The sequence below is a fragment of the Chrysochloris asiatica genome, unplaced genomic scaffold (assembly GCF_000296735.1).
Source record: "Chrysochloris asiatica unplaced genomic scaffold, ChrAsi1.0 scaffold00318, whole genome shotgun sequence".
In the NCBI taxonomy this organism is placed as follows: Eukaryota; Metazoa; Chordata; class Mammalia; order Afrosoricida; family Chrysochloridae; genus Chrysochloris; species Chrysochloris asiatica.
Window position 1 is genome coordinate 2,956,034 of NW_006408836.1, and position 14,402 is coordinate 2,970,435.

The following is a 14,402-nucleotide window of genomic DNA, read 5'->3' on the forward strand; positions in this document are numbered from 1 at the left end:
GTACCAACTCGATGGCATCTAACAACAACAACAACAATAGCAATGGCAGTGGTGGTAATGTGCTGTGGAGTCTGTTCCAACTCACAATGCCCCTATATAGGGTTTCTAAGGCTATAAATCTTTACAGGAGCAAAAAGCATCATCTTTCTCCCATGGAGTGTCTGGTTGACTCAAACTGTTGACCTTGAAGCTAGCAGCCCAACTCATAACCCACTACACTACAAGAGCTCATAATTATGGGTAAAAAAAAATCCTTAACAGTCTACATAGTTGTTATCAATTGCCATCAAGTCAGTTCTTACTCATATTGACCTTAGAGTTCTGAGGAACAGCTGGTAGGCTTGAACTGCTGACCTTGTGATTAGCAGTCCAGTGCTTATTCTACAGGACCATACCAGGATTCATACACACCAAAAATGTTGCTAGAACTGATAACTAAGTTTAAGAAGGTCACAGCATACAAAGTAAATATATAAAAATCAATTGTCTTTATATTCTTGAAAATTCTTGCTGGAATTGAATTTTTTTAAAAAACACCATTTGTAACATTCATGAAAAGCCTGATTGGTACAGCCAGTTTACCTTTGGCTGCTAACCAAAAGGTTGGAGGTTTGAACTCACTCAACATCTCTTCAGAAGAAAGATCTGGTGTTCTGACTTTGTAAAGACTATAACCAAGAAACTCTATTGTTTCTAGTTAGTTCCAATTTACAGCAACCCTGTATAGGATTTCTGAAGAGTGGCTGGTGAGTTTGAACTGCCGACTTTGTAGTTAGTAGACCAATGCTTATCCTACAGCACCATACCAGGACTCCAAAAAGCACTATAGAACAGTTCTATTCTGTCACACAAGGGGTTGTCATGAATCAGGGGATTACCAGATGGCAGCTAAAAACAACAGAAAAATTTCTGCATTTGAGTTATGGTGTTGAAGAAGAATATAAAGGATACTATGGACTGCCAGAAGAACAAACAAATCTGTTTTGGAAGAAGTACAACCAGACTACTCCTTGGAAGTCAAGCTACCCAGACTTCGTCTCTCATACTTTGGACATGTTATCAGGAGGGACCAGAGAAGGACATCAGGCTTGGTAAAGTGGAGGGGTGGTGAAAAAGAGGGAGGCCCCCATTGAGATGGACTGACACAGTGGCAACTACAATGGACTCAAGCATAGCAATAATTATGAGAATGGTGCAGGACCAGGGTAGTTGTGCATAGGGTCACTATGGGTCAGAACCAACTTGATGACACCTAACAACAACAACAGGAAATTATGGCAGAAGATGGGAAGTTTGAATAAAAGAAAGCAGTGGTAAGAGTAAGAGATTCCAAACACAGGTAATACAATTCATAACTTTACCATAAAGCTTTGCTACATTTCCTCTGTTTAAAAATATTCACCTAACCAATCTCTGTAGAAATATATCAAATATATCCCAGAAGAAGGCAACAAGGTGGCAGACTGGGCAGTAAGACTATATGGAACCTCTACAACAACAAACATATGGAAAACCAAATTAAATAGATGCATATTATAGTCCTGGAATCCCAAGTTACAGATGAAGGAATAGAGAAGTGAATTGAATGTGTATGAGGAGAGAAAGTTGAACAGATGCAACAAAACAGAGACAGACTGGTAATCTGTACTGGCCACCCAGATGTGGTGCGACCATTTTAAGCTTTGATGAGTAGCTTCAAGAGATAAGATAGCATATTGGCATTGCAGAAACATATCTATGAATTGCGGAGATAAAGGTGCAATTTTTTCTTGTTCCCCACAATCCCCTGGTGACTAGAGGCATGACTGGCCTGCATCTTTACTTCTGTATACACTCCCAGAGAAGATACCGCTCTTCTGGAGGTTGTAGCTGCACAGAGAAGAGTGCCCCAGTTGTAAGCCCCAGTAAAAGAGAGGGGAACTAGCCTCATTAACCCCAGAACCTGGATTCAGTGCCAAATCTGCAGAGTCAGTCCTGTCCAGCCAAGAACTAGCCCTAGCGAGAAAAATCAGATCAATAGACACATGGGGTGGAAAAAAAAAGTCAGCAGCTGATCTGTGCCAGATGGCCAGGCACCACACGGCCATCTTGAACTTTCACAGCTAGCTTTGTAATCAACAGGGCAGTTGATTACACACCTTGTCAACACACCATTTGTGACAGAGAGAAAGTTGTGAAGTTTTTTCATTGACCAGAGGTGAGGAAAACAAGGAAGAATTCAGAAAAAACACTACAGGAACAAACAAACAAAATAGTCAAAGGATTGGTTTGTTGTTTTGTTAAGCACTGTCAAGTCGGTTCTGACTCATAGTGAGCCTGTATAGGATTTCTGATTAGCAACTGGTGGATTTGAACTGCCAACCTTGTGGTAAGAAGCTGAATGAACCCCTAACAGGATAGATCCCCAAAGAAAATCACCAAAATACTTCTTAATCAAACTCTACAAAATCAAAAACAAGAAAATAATTCTGAGATCAGCTCAGGAAAAACAAAAAGTTATCTGCAAAGGAGAATCAATAAAATTAAGCTGTGATTTCTCTGCAGAAACCATTCAGGCAGAAGACAATGGGAAAACATATACAAAACTCTGAAAGAAAAAATTACCAGCCAAGAATCATATACCCAGCAAAGCTGTCCCTCAGATACAATGGCAAAATTAGAACATATGCAGATAAAATTAATTTGTAACAACCAGACCAAATTTACAAAAAACATATACTAAAGCAAGTGCTTTGACTAAGAACCAACACAACAGAAAACAAGATTGACATACATGGCAACATCACCAGAATTCAATCTAGACACTGAAGTATCCAAAGTCCTGGTGTGGTGCTATAAGATAAGCACTCGATCACAAGGTCAGTTTAAACCACAAAGTGGGCAGTTCAAACTCACCAGCTGCTCCTTAAAATCCTATACAGGGTCGCTATGAGTCAGAACCAATTTGATGGCACAACAACAAAATAAAACAAACCTAACCTATAACACTGAAAAGGATCTCTAGTAGCGTAGTTATTACGAGTCAGGCTCCTAACCTCAAGGTCAGCAAGTCAAAATTACCAGCTGTTCCATGAGAGAAAGATGAGGCTTTCTGCTCCCGTAAAGTTTTCAGCCTCAGAAACCCTGTACAGGGTCTCTATGAGTCAGAACCAGCTCAATGTATACCACCCCCATAAGACTGAAAATAGGGAGCCAGGGGCATCAATTTATAATGAAGACAACTACAAAACAAAAAGAGGTGAAAGTATAGTTATCAAACTTTCAAAGGGTAAGGAAATGAAGATAAAAGAGACTGTTAAAAATGGGGGAATAATTAATAAATTACAGGGTAACCTCAAAGGAAATGACTACACCTCCACATCAAAACAAGAAAAGGAAAATCATAAAGATTAACACAACAGCAATAACTAAATTGACAAGAAAATGCACAAACAAATTGAACTCAGCACAGAAAATTATATGGAACTAAGAAACCAGCAACACCACACAAAGCACACAGAAAAATGACAGCAATCAATTTATACTAATCAATAATTACACTGAGCATGAATGGATAAATGTACCAATCAAGAGACAGAGAGTAGCAGAATGGATAAGAAAGCAGGGGCTTTCAATATGGTGTCTGCAAGACACACCTTACACACCAAGACAAAAATAGAATAAAAATCAAAGGTTAGAACAAAATATATCAAACTAGCAGCAATCAAATATGAGCAGAAGTGGCAAAATTAATTTCTGATGAAAAGATTTCTAAGGCAAAATCAGCATAAGAGAGAAAGTAAGGCATTATCTCATGATAAAATGGTCATTTGAACAAGAGGACATAACCGCAATAAATATTTATACTTCCAAAGAGTCAAAGAATACATAAATCAAACACTAATAGAATTGAAGAAAGAAACAGATAGCTCTACAAGAACTGTAGATTTTAATACACCACTTTCAATGAAGGACAGAACAACTAGAAAGAAACTCAACAAAGACACTGAAGAACTAAACAATACAAACAACAAACTTGACCTCATAGACTTATACAGAGAAACTCAACAACACAATACACATTTATTTTCATCATACATGGAACAGTCTCTAAAACAAACCATGTTAGGTTCAAAATATTTAAAAACATCAAAATACTACAAAGCATCTTTTCAGATCACAATATTATAAAATTAGAAATTAATGATAGGAAAATCACCAGAAAAAAATCAAATACATGGAAATTGAATAATATCCTACTTAAAAGCTATGGGGTACTAGAAAAAATAATAAACGAAATTTAATAATTTCTTGAATCAAATGAGAACAAAAGCACAATATACCCACACTTTTGTTGTTGTTGCTATTAGGTGACTAGACAAGGAAAAAAAAAAAAAAAATCAACTACAAAACATTACTACAAGAAACCAAAAAAGACCTACAAAAATGAAAGCATATACCATGATCATGGATAGGAAGACTTAATGTTGTGAAAATGTCAACACTACCCAAGGCAATCTATAGATACAATGCAATCCCAATGCAGATTCCAATGTTCTTCTTTAAAGAGGTGGAAAAACTGACCATTAACTGTATATGAAAAGGAAAGAGACCTTGGATTAGCGAAGCATTACTTAAGAAGAACAAAATTGGAGGCTTCTCACTTCCTGACCTCAAAATCTACTAACAGTCAAAATTTACAACAGCAAAAATCTACAACAGTCTGGCATTGGTACAACAAAAGATATATAGATCAATGGAATAAAGTTGAGACCGATATGTAAAGCCATCCACATACAGTCAACTGAATTTGACAAAGGGCCAAAATGGGGAAGAGATAGTCTCTTCAACAAAGGGTGCTGCCAAAACTGGAAATCCACTTACCAAAAAATGAAATGAGACCCATATCTCACACCATAGACACAAACTCAACATGGGCTAAAAACATAACTGTAAAATCTAGAACTATAAAGATCATCAATGAAAAAATAGGGACAAACTTAGGGAGTTTAGTTGTCAAACACAAGTAAAAATACACAAACAGCAGAAGACAAAATATATGACTGAGACCTTCTGAAAATTAGACACTTATGTGCCTAAAAGATTTCACAAAAAGAGTAAGAAGAGAGCCTACACACTAGGAAACAAATGTTTGCAATGATGTATCAGACAAGTGAATAATCTCTAAAATGTTTAGAAAACTACAACATCTCTACAATAAAAAGACAAACAACTCAGTTCAAAAATGGGCATGACATAAACATACACTTCACCAAAGACATTCAGGTGACCAAAAAACATATGAAGAAATTTTTTCAATCATAAGCCATTGAAGATATGCAAATCAAAATAACACACAATGAGATATCATCTCACCCCAGCATTAATAGCAAAGTTAAAAGCCAACAACAACAAATGCTGGCACGGGATGTAGAGAGATTGGGACCCTCCTACATTGCTGGTGAGCCTATAAAATGGTGCAACCACTATAGGAAATGGTATAGTGCTTCCTCAAAAAACTTGGAAATAGAAATACCATATGACCGAGCAATCCCTCTACTTGGTGTATATCCACAAGAAATAAGAGTCAGGACATGAGTAGATACATGCATACTGATGTTCATTGCAGTACTACTCACAATAGCAGAAAGATAGAGACAGCCTAAATGTCCACCAATGGAAGAATAGATAAACAAACTTTCGTACATACACACCATGAAATACTATGCAATGCTGAACAATGATGAATCTGTGAAACACTTCAAAACATGAATGAACCTGGAGGACATTATACTAAATAAAATTAATCAATTATGAAAGGACAACTATTATATGAGACCATCATTGTAAAAACTCAAGAAAAGACTTTCATGTTAAAAGAAATATTATTTGATGCTGACCAGGGTTGGGAGGGAAGGGAGAGCAATTCACTGGCTAGAGGATAGACACAGGCTAGCTCAGCTGACAGGGAGGGCAATATAAAAGAAGCAGGAAGTTGAGAGAAGAATGATGAAGGTAGGTGAAGACTCAGGAAAGTATGCAAGGCCTAAAGGGGATAAAGGTAAATAGTGTTATATACACAACTCTGGAACAACAATGTTGTGCAGGTAAATACAGAGACAGATACACAGGCTGAATGGATATAGGAGGGAGAGTAGGAATACAGCAACAAATAAAGAAGGGCTTGAAAGAAGACATAGGTACATGAGTATTTACCTTTGCTACAAATACACCTATAAATGTGTTGGATCTTGTTGTTGTTTGTTGTTGTTAAGTGCCGTCGAGTCGGTTCCGACCCACAGCGACCCTGTACAGGGTTTCCGAGGCTGTAAATCTTTACGGGAGCAGAAAGCCTCATCTTTCTCCCTCGGAGCAGCTGGTAGTTTCGAACTGCTGACCTTGAGGTTCACAGCCCGATTAGTAACCACTACGCTACGCTACTTGTTGTTGTTGTTGTTGTTGAGTGCCATCGAGTCGGGTCCGACCCATAGCGACCCTGTACAGGGTTTCCGAGGCTGTAAATCTTTACGGGAGCAGAAAGCCTCATCTTTCTCCCGCGGAGGTTCACAGCCCAATTCGTAGCCACTATGCTACCAGAGCTCCTTAAATAGGTATATAGGTGAGATAAAACGAAAAATAAGGTAGGCTCACCAGTCAATGATCAATCATTCAAGATCAAAAGGGCAACATATACCTAAGGACAAATTTACAATGGGCTAGAAGGAGAGGAGGAACAAAGGAATTGAAGGAACAAAGGAACTACAGGGAGGAAGTAGGATAACTGTTGTTGCATGGAAGGGACTGCAAACTTTGAAATGAAACAATGGATGATATGTTGAATGCAAAATGATCTTCTCTGTAAGCCTTCACTCAATTTACAATAAGAGATTAAAAAACGAGAGAAAGAAGTATAGCCCTATTGGTATGACACATCACTGATACTGAATTCCAGAAATAAGACCAATATTTCCTCTATAGCTTTTGATACAACTTTTAATATTTCTTTGTTGTTGTTGTTGTTATGTGCCGTGAAGTCGGTTCCGACTCATAGTGACCCTGTACACTGTTTTTGAGGCTGTAAATCTTTACGGGAGCAGAAAGCCTCATCTTTCTCCCACGGAACAGCTGGTAGTTTCGAAATGCTGACCCTGAGGTTCGCAGCCCGATTTGTAACCACTATAAATGCTCTAAAATCAGTTATATAGTTCATTCAATTAGTATTAATTTACATACATGAGTTTAGTCACACCTAAAAGATTTATGATCTTAAGAACTATGCTTTTTGTGTGAAAAATTTTATACACATGCAATAGTAGAGAAAATAGCATAATGAACCATCATATACGTATTGTTATTGTTGTTGTTATGTGCCGTGGAGTCGGTTCTAACTCATAGCAACCCTGTACAGGGTTTCCAAGGCTGTAAATCTTTACCAGTGCAGAAAGCCTCATCTTTCTCCGACGGAACAGCTGGTAGTTTGGAACTGCTGACTGTGAGATTAGAAGCCTGATTTGTAACCCACTACACTACCAGAGCTCATTATAATCAAGATGATAAAATTTTAGAAAATTAGCATCTATAAAGTTAACAGTTACATAACTTGATGAATATAACTGATATCACTAAGTTTTACACCAGAAAAAAGGTGACAAATGTTGTACAGACATACTTTGGAGATACTCCAGATTCATCTCTAGACTAACACAATAAAACAAATATTGCAAAAATCTGAATCTTTTCTTTCCCAGTGCATTTAAAAATTATATTTGCACTATACTATATTCTATTAAGTATGAAATAGCATTATGAAAAAGTTTAAAATATTGTGAGAATTACCAAAATGTGACACAGAAATATGCAGTGAGCACATACTTTTGGAAAAATGGTGCAAACAGAATTGCTCTATGCAGGATTGACACAAACCTTCAATTTGTAAAAGAAAAAAAAAAGCAATATCTGCAAAGTGTAATAAAGTGCAATAAAATTAAATATTATTGCATGTAATTTCGCAAAGGCAACAACAACAAAATAATAAGATACATTTAAATGTTGATACTACTGGCTTCATTTTTTTTTTTTTTTCTTCAAGTTTCTCATTTATCACCCAGTTCACTAAATAGTGCCTGGGGTCTTAAATGCTTGTGTTCGCCACCTAAGCTCTAGTTGACCTATACTCATCTGAAGCAGCAGAGGAAGGAGACCCAGAAACCATGGAAGGAACTAGATTGCAAGTCTAGTTATCTTCGAAAGCTACTGCTCCTTTGCCGTGATACCAGAGGAATTGGATGGTACTACCATTACAAACTCCTGGTGAGGCACTGTGGGTTAATGCGCCAAACTTCAAAGCCGTTAGAACTGCAAAACTAGCGGTTCAAACTCACCAGCTGTTCTTCGGAAACCCTATACATGGTCACTATGGGTTGGAGTCAACTCAATGGCACTTAACAACAACAACCATTATAGAATGTTTTGACCAATAGATGAGTTCTAATCAAGGTGGACAAATGTGGAACAGAATTTCAAATTTCTTTTAGAATCCAGACTTACTGAACCCTTTAAGGCAGAAGGAACCTCTAAATCTCTTGCCCTGAAAAAAATTTCTTAACCTTGAACTAAAACTATCCTCTGAAGTCACTTCAAATGAAACAATAGTTTAGCTGAATTAATTAAGACTGTTCATCTTGAGCATTATGCACTTTTTAAAAAGTATCTATTTCATATCAAATGGCCAGAGTAATACTAAAGCATAGATAAGTAGTTTATGGGGAAGTAGGTCTAAGTTAGTGACGGTGAATTAACAAGGGGAGAGATAGGCAGACTGGTGGTACAATGTGAAGAGTATAATCAATGTTTTTGAACTGTATGCTAAAATTGTTGAATGCATGAATGTTCTGCTGCATATAGTTTCACTGTAATGAATCTGCAGATGTTAACATATCAATTGTGTCCTTCCTATTAAAGATGTGTTGTTTTTGCTATTAAATGCAGTCCAAACCAACCTTGCAGTCCAGTGTTTTATCCTACAGTACAAGCATGGCAATAGTAGTGAGGTTGGCCCAGGATCGGGCAGTGTTTCATTCTGCTGTGCATAAGGTCACTATGAGTCGGTACCAACTTGATGGCACCTAACAACAACAACCATACCAAGACTTCATTAAAGATTAAGGCACACAAAACATTCAGTATTTTTTGACCTGTCTATGTTTACTCGATGGCATTAAACAACAATATTTAACATATAGGAATCCTGGTGAGGTGCTGTAAGATAAGTATTGAACTGCTAACTGCAAGCTTGGTGGTTCAAACCCACCAGGCACTCCATGGAAACCCTATACAGAGTCTCTGTGAGTCAGAACTGACTCTAGGGAATTTAACAATGGCAACATATTTATCATGAACATTGCTTTATTTCAGAAATAATAAAAATCACTATATTTTATGATGATGTGATTTATGTCAGAGTTAATTTGCTAATAAGTTCCTTAGAGCTAACCCCTAAAACCTTAGAAACAGGATCTTCATTCTTGAAAAAGATTTCCTTTATAACAATAATAATTATCCAAATAATAATTTGACACATTGAGAAAGACAGTATGCTTAGTATATCTTGCACATTTGTCTGGGAGAAGAGGAATAAGACAATAAAGAACATAATTAGTCAGTGAAAAAGGAAAGTCAATTTTTTGTGTCTGTCAATAGCATAACTGTTTGGAAACATTTCTTTCAGTTCTCAGTCTATAGGATTTTGTGGAATTTTTAGCACTTATACTTGGAATTAACTGTGAGATAAAGAGTTAAATTATCCTTATTATTAAAGAATTGTTTTACAGAATTAGCTCTGAGATAAAGATCACTCCAATGCACACAAAACTTTCGAGGTATAGTCTACTTCTCCACAGTTCTTCTACACAAGGTACAAACCATTCTTTTAGGAAGACTTCAAAGGAATTACCCATAAACTCAAAAGAAGGAAAAAAATCTGGACAGCTCCTGTTGTGTAAAATAGGAAGTCTGAGAGGTAGGCCCATTAGAATCAATAAAAGTCACAAAGAGAGATAAAGGTAAAGACCTCTGTTATTTAAGTGCATTTATGAATGGGACTTGTAATGCAATCATTGACATTGTATAACTTGTGACTCCATAGAGTAACAGTGCGCTACACACATTCTTCAACAGCTGTATGTTACTTGTCCTAATCTTTCAATTTAATTGATTCTAACAGAACCTATTAAATTCAGCCTGCTTGCATAAGATTATGACAGTCATTAATGAGCTAGATTTTGAAGTGAGTTGAAGAGAAACTGCCTGGTTATGAGAGCTTTTCCCTTTTGTTCCCCTGCTGTTTTTGCAATGGAAACTGGAATACCAATATTGTTAAAACTTCATTAAAAGACCGTGTGCTAACTTTACCCAGGTCTGAATCAAACCAGGTTTAAACCTTGTTGATTACTTGCAGTTACACATAAATCAGTACCTGTCTGATAAAGCTTAAATTGCAAGTTTTTAAATAATGCAATTGACTTTTAATTTTACTTTCTGCTTAAAACAAAAACAAAAACTACAGATTCATCTTAGGAATGAACTCTGAGGTAAACGTATAATAAACATTCATCATTCATTTCCATATGTTCTCCCCCCACCCTTCCCCCCCACCCCGGTCCATTTCTCCATCATGAAAAAAAAAAAAAAAGCAAAAAGCACTTGAGTACATTGTAAAACTTAAATCATACAAATGTCAGGGGGTTTTGCAAGTAAGCTGCTGATATAGCTAAAAATGCTTCATTAACCTTTTTCAGCTCTCTCTCATTTTCCTGTTAGCCACATATAACTCATCATTGCAAATTTTAATATGTTGAATTTTCGTGGAAAGGAGTTTTCCTGCTAAAGAATTTAAATCTGTTATTAAACCAGAGGTTTTGGGGTATACCTTTTACCTTTATAAGAGCATCAGAATCACATTAGAAAGTGGCTACTTAAGAACAAGCCACCTGTAAATCTTAGAAAGATGATTGTTTGAAATTATTTCAAGTTATTCTGCTGCCACATGAACAAGCCTTTACATTGACTATTGCCTGCTGTTTGAAATTTAGGAAAATTTCTATTGTAATTTAGGAAAAATAGTGCCATAGGATAGCACTCCCATTTGTACAGGTTTAGTTAAAACAAATATAAAAACTTCGCGTCTTCCTAAAAAGAAGTTACAATGATGTCCCATTATACTAGTAATACCATTATCAGCTTTTTAAAAAAAGTCATTGACTTACAGTACACTTGAGGATGCCACTTACATAACACTGGTTGCACAGCCTTTATGCCTTGAAAAGGTATGTTCACAACAGCATCAAGAATAAACTTAATGGCAGTGGTGTCTATTTAAAATTATGTATGTATTGACATATGAGACCAAAGAAAGGTCAAACAATCTGACTATGTAAAGAATTTAGTGTTTAGGAAACCATGTTAAATCACTTCAGATGTGTCTAACAAAACTTAAGTGTGGTGCATGCACCACAGAGGACACTAATCGTTGAATCAGAAAGACTATTTTATATGTCTGCAGTGCTCGATATGATTTATCACAATATTCAAAAATGCCACCATATCATATAGTGAAGATCTTCTCTTAGAATCTGACAAAAAGGCAGTAAAATGTGGTTGAGAGCACGTATTCCACACAGTAGTTGCTAGTTGCTCAAAAGAATGGAGTAGAAAATTTATTTTGATTTTCTTTAACTCACTCACTTGTGACCAATCTCGTGTGCAATGGTAAAAGCCGAACCCAGGCCAATGTCTTCATTAATGCTGCAGCTCCTTTCAGGTTCACACATTCCAGCCACAGAGGCCAAGCCTGAATCAACAGAAGGAGACACAAAGGGTCAAGCCAAGGTGTTTCAGACTTTAAAAGCCCATACTTATAAATGCCTGGATTCTTTTTAATAACCTCCATGCACAGAAGGAGCAGTTGGCAAAAGGTTAACTTTCTAGTCATTTGCAAAATCACTGGGGGGAATTTCACTTTGCCGGCTAGACATTAATATTTTTTGAACTGCAGTCAGTGCTGGAAAATGTCTAGACTAGGGGTTAGATTTATAAATTTTACTTCTGGTAACTTGGGACCACCTAGTAACTTGAGCCAGAAGAGGGAATTCAAGAAAGCATTTCTATTTTAACATTCTTCAGGCTGCAGAAAGCAAAATAGATCCACGTTATTTTTCTAAAGAGTTCTGTTTAAGTTTAGTGGGTTCATAAAAATACACAAGCAACTTTTTAGTTACCCCAAAAAAGGGAATCCCAAATGGTTTTTTTTACATTACATTTTATAAAAACAAAAAATGAATAATTCAAAAGACAAAAAGGAGAACTGTAAAAGATGGGAGGCTTTTGCATGTTTTGTTTTGTTTTTCAATCTTCTGAAATTTGTCCTGTAGGTAATGCAAGAATTTCTTTAAGTATTTTAATGGGAGGAAAGTCATTAGCACATTCAATGTAATTATCTTTACTCCTACTCATTTTCAATACATTACAGTTTTCTAATAAAGAAAACCATGGTGCTAATTCGCTGATCGTACTGAAACTTTATGTTATTCAAGGTATACTTCCCTTGGGAATTTTAGTAGGTAGAAGCTTTTACCCACTTCCAAAAGAATATCATGGTCTGTAATTCATTGTATAATTTTTAAATTATGCTTATGAAAAAAAAAATTTATGCAAAAGAAAAATGTCATACTTAATCACACTTAACATGCATAGAGAGTAATAGTCATTTAAAAGATACTGAATAAGAGTAGGAAAAAAACCTTTTATATACTCAAAGTCTACCATCTTGCTTCAAATATTAATAATTAATTCAATTCAATAAGTTTTAATTAAGTACAATAAGCAATATTCTGTACTAGATACAATTTTTCAGTTGTACTACTTTGGAACAATAAAAACTACTCAATTCAAATTTTTAATGCCAAGAAAACTCTAGAAATTGTTGTTGCCGATTCCCCTCACCTCTGTATCATCTAATATAAAATACTGACATATTAACAACATTTGAACAGAGGTAAGGTTAGTGTTGGATTTGCTAATGAACTGTTTTCTTCTTTTCCTGTTTTGGAGGTGGGAGGGTGGGAAGGTGTGAAATAGATGAGGGTGTGATTTCTGCCTCATAGCTGTTATAAATACAGATGATATCCTTGTACCACTGTTCCATTCACTTAGAGGTCTTGTGACATGAAGAAAAGAAAGTAAAAAGAGGGACTAGCAAGATGACTCATTTTTTATTATTATTCATTAGAAATGTTGCTGTCATTCTAAACTCAACACACAGAGAGAAGAGAAACAATGATTTTTTAAATTGTGTTATAATATTTTTCTTTATCTGACTTTAAGCCATTGGAGTTCAATATAGCCCATCAGATGAGAAGAGTAAAGCCATGTTGCTTGAACACCCTTTCTGTTTTGAAATGTGGCAAAAACAGAATTACTGAGTGATTGTTGTAAAATTAATATTTTTCATACGTATATAAAATTACTAGCTCTATTAATAGAATAATGTAAGAAAGAACATATTAGGGAAATAACTATTACTTGTTAAAAATATAAAGGTAAATCTTAGCTAACATGTTATTGTCAATTAAGTGCCCTTGTATCAATTACAACTCATTGCTACACAGTATAGGGTTTCCCGGGAATGGCTGGTGAGTTTGAACCACTGACCTGTGGTTCAAACTGACTTTGAGGGCCTAGCTTATCCTACAGCGCCACACCAGGACTCCAGCTAACATAAAAAGAATATTTTAAATATTAATATATTTTCATAATCTTCCACCATTTTCTGTTTTGCTATAAAACTGAAGGTGTCAAAGTTCTTATGTATGATTGTGTTAATAAATGTTGATTACTATTCAGTCATTTAGATTTCCTTGCAGTTTGCACCCTTCAACCCACTCAGTCATGTTATAATTGGCATTAGCGGTACTAACCAAGAATCTGTATAAAATCCAACATTACTGTTGCCAGAAAGGACACTCAAAATATAATAATGTGATAAATGCTAAACTTTATACTTTTTTACATAGGTAAGTTTAGGTGGTTGTTGTTAAGCGCTGTGAGTCCATTTGGACTCATAGCGACCCTGTATAGAGTTTGCAAAGAGTAACTAGAAGATTTGAACCATTAGCCTTGTGGTTAGCAGTCCAGTGCTTATCCTGCAGCGCCACATCAGGACTCCGGTCAGTATATATATACACATATAAATGTATATATATATTTATGGTCAGTCCTGGTGTGATGCTGTAAGTCAATGCGCTGGACTGCAGTTCAAGCTCATCAGCCGCTCCTCGGAAACACTACACAGATTGCTATGAGTCGGAACTGACCCCACGGCATTTAACAACAAAAACAAATATTTATACGTATGTGCGTGTGTGTGT

General features: G+C 36.1%; 1 protein-coding gene across 1 annotated transcript in view; it reads right to left on the reverse strand.

Annotated features, from left to right (window-relative positions):
• LOC102819479 (A disintegrin and metalloproteinase with thrombospondin motifs 6-like) overlaps positions 1 to 14,402 on the reverse strand; it is a 530,326-nt gene that overhangs the window by 306,409 nt on the left and 209,515 nt on the right. The window contains exon 8 of the mRNA XM_006875298.1: positions 11,722 to 11,827. Coding sequence (XP_006875360.1) covers positions 11,722 to 11,827 — 106 coding nt within the window. The remainder of the gene's footprint in view (positions 1 to 11,721; positions 11,828 to 14,402) is intronic.